Source organism: Passer montanus, unplaced genomic scaffold (assembly GCF_014805655.1).
Source record: "Passer montanus isolate IOZ18808 unplaced genomic scaffold, ASM1480565v1 scaffold31, whole genome shotgun sequence".
Taxonomy (NCBI): domain Eukaryota; kingdom Metazoa; phylum Chordata; class Aves; order Passeriformes; family Passeridae; genus Passer; species Passer montanus.
Window position 1 is genome coordinate 8820959 of NW_024367819.1, and position 9825 is coordinate 8830783.

The window sequence follows — 9825 nt, forward strand, 5'->3', positions numbered from 1 at the left end:
ACCAGTAAAATTGGAAGAGTTCTTTTCTCACTTCCTTTCTATCACATGTACAACTTCGCCATGAGATGACATTAGTACAAGTACACTGCTTCTTTTAAAGTTCTAGCTACAGCTGTTTTTCTTTTGTATTAGCAAACAAAGAGATGGCTCTACATGAACTCAGGTATTTATGTGTTTTTAGAGTCACACTTACAACCCTGAACAGATTCAGAATGTCAGAATTTGGCAGCAGTAAAGCTGATAAACTCTTGTTGTCCATTGAACTGCATCCAAATGAAGCTAATTTGGGAAGAGATAAAAGAGTAATGATGAAACACCCACTACTAATTTTTCATCAATAAAGCTTTGCATGATTTATCCTCAAACAGCTCTAGAAATAAAACCAGTCCTGTAATTAGTAAACTTGTTGTTTCTACCCTTCTTCCTCTAACACTCACCAAAGGGTTTTGTTTGACTCAAGTGAGATAGTCACCGCAAAAAGCAATCAGAACATGACCTGCTAGCAAACAGTGGCCAGTAAAGAACTTCCTCTGCCCCACCTAACACAATCAATGCTGAGCTGGTATTTATAACACTTCCCTCACTTTTGAAATCTTTCACAGAAATTGTACATTAGTTCTGGTCTACCACTTGTTTCTTGCTGATTGTTTCACAGCCAAGGCACCTTACTAATCAATTTTACTCTACCACTCTTAGATGATACTGGGGACCTTTTGAGTAAGTGCACTCAACTGTGGTACTACAGACAAAGTTCTGGGAAAAACCCTCACTTGGCTGAATGTATATATCCCTGGGAAAAAACCTTCCTTAACCCTCATAAATCAAGAAGAGGACAAGGAGAAAAAATCTGGATGCATGGAACACCGTTCCTTTAAATCTTCAGACTGAGACTTCATACTTAATATATTTAACATATGAGAATTACTGGAGGCTAAAATAATTGGTTAATATTTAATTAATTAGTTTAAAAAGTGGCAGACCTCTTAAAATGAGAATCTGTGGACTTTCCCCATAAGGAACAATGGAAAATTACCCATTAAATTTTACTGCTGCATTAGTTATGTTTTCCCAATACATTCAGGAAGTATTTTCTATGAATAGTTACACCTGTCTAAGAAAAGATGCAATAATACTTCTGAAACAAGCCTTGAAATCACCAGTGCTAAATTGTTTTATTTCCAACAACTAGCCATTACAGTATGTGAAACAAAAAGTGTCCAGAATAAATAGCAGAAGATGAAGCATCAGGATACTACCGTCTTCGCTACTGCTGTGGCCCCTTAATGTTTCCTGCTTTTCAACCTTCACTCTTCAGATTCCCCAGGCCTACGGATATCATCAATCTTCAGGATCATTCTAACAACCTGAGTCGCCAGAGAAATCTGCTGCTTCTTACCAATCAAGGTTTCTATAACATGCTGCTGCTTCATATCTGCCAAAAGGAAGCAGGAGAATTAGACACCCTCATGAAATCTAGATATAACACTTCCTCTAAGTGTTAGTAATTAGTAATAGTAAATGCCACATAATTTCAAACAACATTTTGAAATTACTACTCTTAGCTGCTGTGGTTTACAAACACAACTTGTACAAACTAGAGTTTGACATCTGGGTTCTTACCAAAGATCCTAGGACATTAAGATACAACTCTTTTCCCACTAGGTTGCGCTTTTCAAAAAATAATGCAGAATGGTGAAAAGCTGAATTTCCATACACATACATTAAAAAGCACCCTAAAGGCTGAGCAAATGCTAAAGAATTGAAAGGTCAAATGCCACAAACAGGAACCTAATCAATGAAGGGTTATGAATGTACAAATTACAACGAATCAAAACATTCTTTTCTCAAAAAACCAACAGAGTAAGTAAGAAGGTGAAAAGTATAGATCCAGTTGAAAATAAGGTTTCATACATTAGTTTCTTAGTCTTCATGTATTTGTTCCTGGTTTATGTATGCAGACATACTGGTGTGAACATCATTGTCTACAAGTATTTCCAGCCTTTTGCTTACTTTTTCACAAGCTGTTTCTCAAAACAACTGTTTTTAGGACTCCAGTGTAACCTGGATCACTAAAACTGCAGTATTTAAAGCACAGCTTGCTTGCCTCATCCTAGGAGCAGCCTTCTTTCCTGTACTATCAGTCAATATCTTTAACTAATCTTGCCACCAAAGAGAGGCTGTGAGACAATTAAGCATTTTCCTCCTGATAGACATACATATACGCTCCAAGCACATTCCAATTTATTATGGCAAGGCACAAGAATTAGAATAAACCAAGTGATGCACAGGTTTAAAAAAAAACCACAGTGAGCATTTTGACCTTCTGAGAAAAAAGAGCTTTTATGCCCCTCCTTCTCCATGCTGCAGTTCTTACCATTTGTTCCTTTCTGCAAACAGTCAATGCCCAGAGCAGGATTATTTTCTTTCACCTGCCTCGCCCGCACTTCGGTCATTGTCTGTATTGGATTCATACCGCTGTTCTCCGAGAGAGCCATGGGAATTACCTCCAGGGCATCTGCAAAAGCTCTCACAGCATACTGTTCCAAAGATGGGCACTAGAGGAAAAGAAATTCAAATTCATAAGCTATTAAACTCCAAAGTTAGTAAAAGCAGATTTTCATAGGAGAGATAAAATACATACGCACAATAAGCAGATTTTATTTGGAATATAGTACAAATACCTCTGAATGGTAACTACTTGAAATTAAAAAAAATTAAACTGCTCCTAGCACAGAAGGAAAAAAAATAGCAATAATGACTTTTTACAGAGTCAGGAAGGGTAACTTCTAACACTGGTTATCAGGGAATGTCAGAAAGCACGTGTTACGGAACTTTCTGAAAAATCTTTGAAGTTCTTCTGGAATCTCTTAAGGCAGGCTCAATATTTCATACACTAAAGAATTTGTTAACTATTCCTTTCTTACCTTATCTGCTGCCTCACTGACTGCCAAGGCACAAGAGATTTCAGCTGCGCCACCACCGTACACAATCCGATTGTCACGGACGAGATTCCGGATTACACACAAGGCATCGTGAAGAGAGCGCTTTGCTTCTTCGATGATCTGGAATGACAGAACAGCGTGTGTTTGGCAATACAACATCTGAAGGCTGTGAAGATGGAGTTTCTAATACAGATGTGGAAACTGCAAACAAACTCTTAAGATTTTTTTATGGCTCCAATGCAGCTCTACTATTGCTATGTTATACTACTTAAAAATAAAGAATGTTAGACATCCAGTGACAAAGAATAAAAATATATTGTTATTTGTTGAACCTCTAATTTGAAATAACAAAAACTTAGATGAAAAGGTTCTCCATCTTGCATATTTACAAGACAGAAAACACTGAACTTGAAATGCCAACATTATTGTCAGACTGCAGTTTTTGTCCACTTCTCACTTGAATAGATGCAGGAGATTTAACAACAATGCTAACTTTTAAAGCAGTATTTCTGCTTTCTTACAAGAAAATTTCAGACTACAGTATGTTTTTTGTTTCCAAAGGTTTTTCATTTAAAATAGGACTTGACCTATAGTAAATATAATTTAACACTAATAGTGCAACCAAAGTCCAGTTTAAGTACATAAGCATTTAAAGTGGTCTCAATTCAAGGGGAGTGGGGGATACAGGGTGTGGGGATATACAGTTTGCAGTAGTTTGGGGTTTTTATTTGAAATTATCTTAACTGGACTAAATCAAAGTGATACAACTATGTCTACAATAAAACTAAATCTGTCAGAGATGCTAATATATCTTTATTCATAAAAGTGACCCTCTCATTAGAAAAAAAAAATTAAGAGCATCAACAGGTAAAAGCATTTCTGTATTTATGAACTATATGGTCTAACAGAGAGTAAAGTAAAGTTTTAGTTTAAAACCACAGGATGCAAATCTAATAAGTTACTTCTGACACACGTTGCTTACTGCTTACCCTTTCCTATTTCCCCACAATGCAAGGAAAATGTAGACAAAGTCAAGAAGAGTGTACTAATATGCTTTACAAAGAAACTACACATTCTGCAACTACGTATCAAAGCAAGCATCTCACCATTTTATTTCCTCCTCTAATGAAAATGGTCACAGCTCTGGAGTTCTGACACTGCTCGATGAGGAGCATTCTGTCCTTGGTTGTTCCAAAGGAGATCTCTCGGACGATGCCCGCAAAGCCCAGCTTCTCTGCCGTGAGCTCGCAGAAGCGAGGCACGATGCGCCCTCCCGTCGCAATGGCGATCAACTGAGTTAAACAGACAGGAGTTACTTGAACAGGATTTTTCCATGGTGTTTTTCAGAACATAGAACTAGTGGAAAAGCATCTGTGAAATGCCTACTCCAAAAGGTTATCTTCCCATCACTTCAGAGTACTTCAGCCAATGTTTTGCTTCTGCCAGCAGCAGGACTAAAGCAGAAACTTTCCCAGACACCTAAAACTTTTATTAAGTAATATACATATGCTCCAATTATAAACCATAATCCTCTCCATGGTAAGTTTTTCTCACAAATCCCCAGTGATTCTTCTCCAATACCCATCCATATGTACAATTATGCAGTGATACCCAGAAAGCCTGAACTTTTAGCTGGTACAGCCTATTACTTGATAAATGTTTTAACAACTGGTACAAAGCCCAGTTTTACTTACTTCTATTTCAGGTCCACCAACCCAACGAACAGCAGGCAGCTCATTCTGGAGCAGCAAGTGATTTGCCTCATCATCAAAACCCCACTGGCAAATGGCAAGGTTTGCACCAGTGTCTTTTATCTAAAAGAAACATAAATCATCAACCTTCTGATCAGAACTAACAAAGGAGTGAAAAACACTCTTCATGGTTTTAATTCTCACAATTTTCTCAAAAGACAATTCTCAAGAAGAATCCTTTGGCACACACAGAGATCAAAACATATGTTTGGTGCGCCAGCTATGGCTGGGCTATTTCCCTCAGGGCAGCAGCCCAGCGGGGAATGCCGGCCGTCCAGGATAGCTCAGCGGAGGGCCAGGATAGCTCAGCGGGGGGCTCAGGCAACCCAGGCAAGCTATAGTGATTTGCAGCTCAGCTCTTTAGTGATTTCAGCCCTTTTAGCATGCCTGGTGCTGTCGCCCTAGGTATTGCTGCAGCAGACGCAGAGAGAGAGAGCAGCGCTGTGTGGGTTCCGCAGGGTTCTTTTATTGGGGTCTCCGCGAAGGGTCCAGTGACAGCTCTCCTCTCCCGCACCGGGCAGAGTGAGGGGTTTTTATACCTTACAGGGGTATTGAAAACTGTCCAATAGTAAGGGTCAGGGGAAAGTGACCTATGGATATACAGGGAGATAACAGGGTCCGAAAGGCAGAAGAGAGGGGTTTCTAAGGCCTTAGTCATGCTGACTTTGGTATTTCCTAGCTCAGGCTTCTGATCGCCAAGGCCTTGCAGGCCTTGTGCCTGCTACAAAAACATATTTGAAACCAAGCTGGTATCTCTTTCTTACATTACATTATCTTTGATTCACAGCATTACAACTGCATGTATGTTGATTCCCACCAGGATTAGCAGCTCATTTACAGGAATAAATCAATGCACGATGCTGTTTTTTAATAAAGGCCATGAAAGAAAAAGAAATCAGAAAGAATCCTAAAGGCTACCTGCTTCACCATCTCTTCAAACTTCTCTTTTTCATATTTCTGCAGCGCCTTGTAATCATCCACAGATGTGACATCAAGCTTGTGTTTGGTTTTAGGCTTAGGTGGTTCAAATGGACAAGTAAGGATTGCAATTTTAGCATCTTTTAGCTCCTGGGCAATTAAAAAAAACCAAAAAAAACACCCACATGATTTTTGACCTTATTAACATCTCTTTCTTGTATTTGCAAAACATACAGACGTACCTTTATAAACAAAAACATATAAGCTAATGTGAAGATCATTTAACTTATTCTAAAGTTAACTAAGTATAACTAAATAATTCTGTCAACAGTCTCAATAAACCACTCAGAACAAATGCCATAGCTCCAAGACACTGTTTAAGTCCTTAACAATCTTTACCAGTCATGCCTTTTTAGGGTTTAATGTTTAAAAAACAAAAGAAAAATTAAATTAAACCATCCCTATCCACTGTGACCACTGAGAATACTACTTGTCTTCGTAACAACTTTTCAGCTATTACATGACTTATTTTCCACTAGTCTTTCTTTCTACAGGATGAACATTGTTACCTGCTAGATAAATATTTTAGAACAGTAGTTTTCTTGAAGTACACTGCCAAAAGACTTGGAGACCTTACCTACATCAAACATAAAACAAGGACAGTTTCTGGGGTGTTCCAAACAGGAAAACACAACCAACATAAAGGTTAAGTAAGAATCTTGGCACGTGGCACTAAGCATATTAAGCATACCACACACTGTGGATAATTATCTCTATATAACACAGAATCCTGCACCTGTCCTCACTCAGCAGAACAGCAATTCCTCCCTTCCACCACATTTTCTCTATATTTTTGTAAATTTTGTCTTGATCTCTTCCCATATGAAAACTTTCATGCTCCTTGCCCTTTCCTCTGTTGATATATTGGTGAAAAGCCAAGCTAAACCACAAGACTGTGTAAATAATAAATGCTAGGGGGACATTTGAGGTAGGCTAGAAACTCTTATTTAAGCCATTACACACAAGAGACATGCACAAGGACATCACTTTCCTTCCTCTGATGATATCTTGGTGAAAAGCCAAGCTAAAGCACAAGACTGTGTAAATACTTAATAAATGCTCGGGGGACATTTGAGGTAGGCTAGAAACTCTTATTTAAGCCATTACACACAAGAGACATGCACAAGGACATCACTTACTTTAGGCATCTGTGGATGACTGAAATCTTTATCCACAATCACTCCTTTAACCAACTGTGTATCTTCCAGTCTACCACCCACTTTGCCTTGCACTTTGATCAGTTCAAAATCAACATCTTTACGTTCCATGTCTGCTACTGTCAGTACAGCATTGACAGCAATCTCTGCCATTTGCCGGTGACAGCGGTTCACTCTAGGTTTGAAAACAATACAATCAAGTTGTACTTCATTTCCACCATTTGGAAGAAAAAGGCGATTCTATCAATCGCTCAAACAGCAAGAAGTACCACTGCAGCAATCAACTTTTGCACACTATATTAAAAGAGGAGGTCCTGCTTGTTTCTTCACAGAAACAGAAGGTGCTGGCTATGGCAGAAAACAGAACACACAGTATGGCTGGTGTGAGGAACCTTTGGCAATGGAGTGTCAACACAGATTTGGAACAAGGCAGGAAAACTGAGCTACTAAGGAACATTCAAGAAACAGAAACCACTCCTAAGAGAACTCTGCAAGGAAAGCACTCCCAATGTTTTAATTTACATATTTACACATAGAACCCAAAAAGCAAAAAGAACTCCTGGAACCATCCTAAGTTAAAGTTTTTTTAGCGGCAAAAACCCCAAAACACATTATTAAGATTCACATTACTTTTGGAACCTGCTATGATGCAGAAACCTGTAACTAACAGGTTAGAATGAAATGGATGCTGCAGCTATTTAACTTCATGGATTTGACCCTTTGGAGACGAAGGATTCACAATTTCTCATCCTGAGACAGGAGCCCATGGACGAATTTGCCAAAACAAAACACAGAAGAGCTTTAGCAGCACCCCAGTAACACAAACAAAACACCAGGATTTCTCCTTTCCACACAGAGGGTTTTCAGTGGAAGGGTAAATATTCATTCAATATTCAGTTTTTGTGACTTACACTTTAGAGCCCAGAGTTGTCTTTGCTGTCTGGATCAGAGGCTCGATGTTCTGTGGATCAACTGGGAAGCTGTCACTGATTTTGTCCAGATGCTCAATAGCAATGCGTGCTGCCTGCTCATACCCATCTGCTATTCTGATGGGGTGAATGCCGCGGTCCAGTAGCTGCTCAGCCTGTTCCAGTAATGCCCCAGCCAGAACTAGTAAAAAAAAAAAAAAGTTTTATTCTTGATTGGAGCATAATTTTAAGTACTTGAACAACAGATTAAAAAACACATTTTCTGATTTTTCTGCAATATTTTAAGAGTTCAAGGTTTCCTAAATAACAAAAAACCATGAAAACCTCTACTTGCTTTGCTGAGCAAGAAAAGCACATTAAGTTAAGACCAAAATGAAGTACAGGCATCAAGGCAGGACAAAGAGACTACAGAAGAAAATTATGCAAAAAAATTTTTGGAAGTATCAAAGGGGCTCTCAGCACTACCTTAAAATGTAACCAAACTTCAAAAAGACACAAAAGACTTCTTTCTGATTAGAAGACTTCTCACACAAGAACTGACAGGAACACTGCAACAATAAATACTCCTAAGAAGTGCTACAGAAAACCTACTGCACAGGTTGGTTTGTTTTTGTTTTTTTAATAGCTGAAGCAGCTTGACTTTAAACTTGAAAAAGGAAGCTATATTTAAAACACTTTCTTACCAACGACTCCAGTAGTTCCATCCCCAATCTCATCATCTTGAGATTTAGCCAGCTCCACCATAAGTTTGGCTATCTGGTGATCCACATCCATCATATTCAGGATGGTAGCACCATCATTTGTCACGGTCACCTCACCATCCTTGTCCACCATCATTTTATCCAAGCCTAAAAAACACATGTTCAAAGAATGAAGGAAAATGTTGAAAATTCCCCCACAACAAGTACTAAGAGAGAACCAATAAAATTTTTTCATTGTTACCATTGGGCCCAAGGGATGTTCTCAGAGTACTCGCTACAGCCTTTGCTGCCATTATGTGAGACTGTAAAACAAAGGATAACAAAGACACAAGTTAAATCATTATCATGCATTCTGAAATCACAATATTAAGCTAAGGAAAACACAGCCAGTAATGCAAATGCTGTAATTTAACTGACAACAGCTATGACTGAAAAAGAATCAGTATGTGATTGGTCTTATGACAGAAACATTTCCTATGCCTTTTCTCGCATTGCTTGTGCTGGCTCTGCTAAAGCCTGCAAAGCACAGCAGCCAAATGACAGCCCTAATGCACAAATCAGGCAGCAACAGAAGCAACGCTAAAAAGAGAAGGCAGGGCAATTCCACCCATCACAGCATCATCACAGGATGGTTTGGCTTGGAAGGGGCCTTGAAGATCATGCAGGTCCCACCGCCTGTCAGGGGCAGAACACCTTCCACTAGACCCGGTTGCTCATACAACCCGCCCCTGAACACTGCCAGCAATGGGGCATCCACAACCTCTCTGTTCCAGCATCCACTCCCATCTTCCACCGGGATTTGCACCACCCGCACTCAGCCCCGGCCTTCCTCCAGCGGCCGAGCTCCAGGCGGCCGTCTAGGGGAGGGGGCACTGGGGAGCGGGGCAGGAGCCGCGGGAGGGGCGCGGGGCAGGAGCCACGGGAGGGGCGCGCTGCGCCCACGGCGCTGCCGGCCCCAAAGCCCCGCGGCTCGGGGGCGGATCCACGCCGTGCCGCGGATTCCCAGCCCCGGGGCGATGCCTTCTCTCTTCCTCCATCTCTCTCCCGCTTACGGGCCTATTCCAGGCTCCATCCGCCTCGCCCCAGGGGCTCCGTCCTCCCGCCGCTAGCAGCAGCATGGTGCAGCACAGCACAGCACGGCACGGCATGGCGCGGCCCAGCCGGCGCGGGCCCGCGGGCGGCCCCGGCAGCCGCCGCGCTCGCTCACCTTGAGCGCCTCCAGCCCCATGAGGCGCGTCTTGCGCTCCTGGTCCTTGAGGATGAGGAAGGGCCGCCCATACTCGTCAAAGGCCAGAGTCCCCATGGCCGACATGGCTGCACCGACCGCCGCCGCCCGCGCGCACCGCCCGGAAGTCGCCGCGCCCGCC

At 41.2% G+C, this 9825-nt stretch overlaps 1 protein-coding gene across 1 annotated transcript; it reads right to left on the reverse strand.

Moving 5' to 3' along the window:
- Window positions 1-1147: 1147 nt before the first annotated feature.
- CCT5 (chaperonin containing TCP1 subunit 5) lies at window positions 1148-9819 on the reverse strand. Its single transcript, XM_039714792.1, has 11 exons — window positions 9666-9819; window positions 8700-8760; window positions 8441-8605; window positions 7740-7938; window positions 6811-7003; window positions 5612-5761; window positions 4637-4756; window positions 4049-4234; window positions 2925-3062; window positions 2375-2555; window positions 1148-1432 (listed from the first exon to the last, which is right to left on the reverse strand). The coding sequence occupies exons 1-11, from the start codon at window positions 9768-9770 to the stop codon at window positions 1305-1307; spliced, it is 1626 nt and encodes a 541-aa protein (XP_039570726.1). The 5' UTR covers window positions 9771-9819; the 3' UTR covers window positions 1148-1304.
- Between the last annotated feature and the right edge of the window lie 6 nt (window positions 9820-9825).

What these genes read in the sequence shown, in the direction of transcription:
- CCT5 (XM_039714792.1), bottom strand. Translation starts at nt 9,770, where the DNA reads ATGTCGGCCATGGGGACTCTGGCCTTTGACGAGTATGGGCGGCCCTTC. An exon ending in AACATCCCTTGGGCCCAATG is followed by an intron (nt 8,606 to 8,699) that starts GTAACAATGAAA and finishes TGTGTTTTTTAG; the next exon opens with GCTTGGATAAAATGATGGTG. An exon ending in GTCATCCACAGATGCCTAAA is followed by an intron (nt 5,762 to 6,810) that starts GTAAGTGATGTC and finishes TTAATTGCCCAG; the next exon opens with GAGCTAAAAGATGCTAAAAT.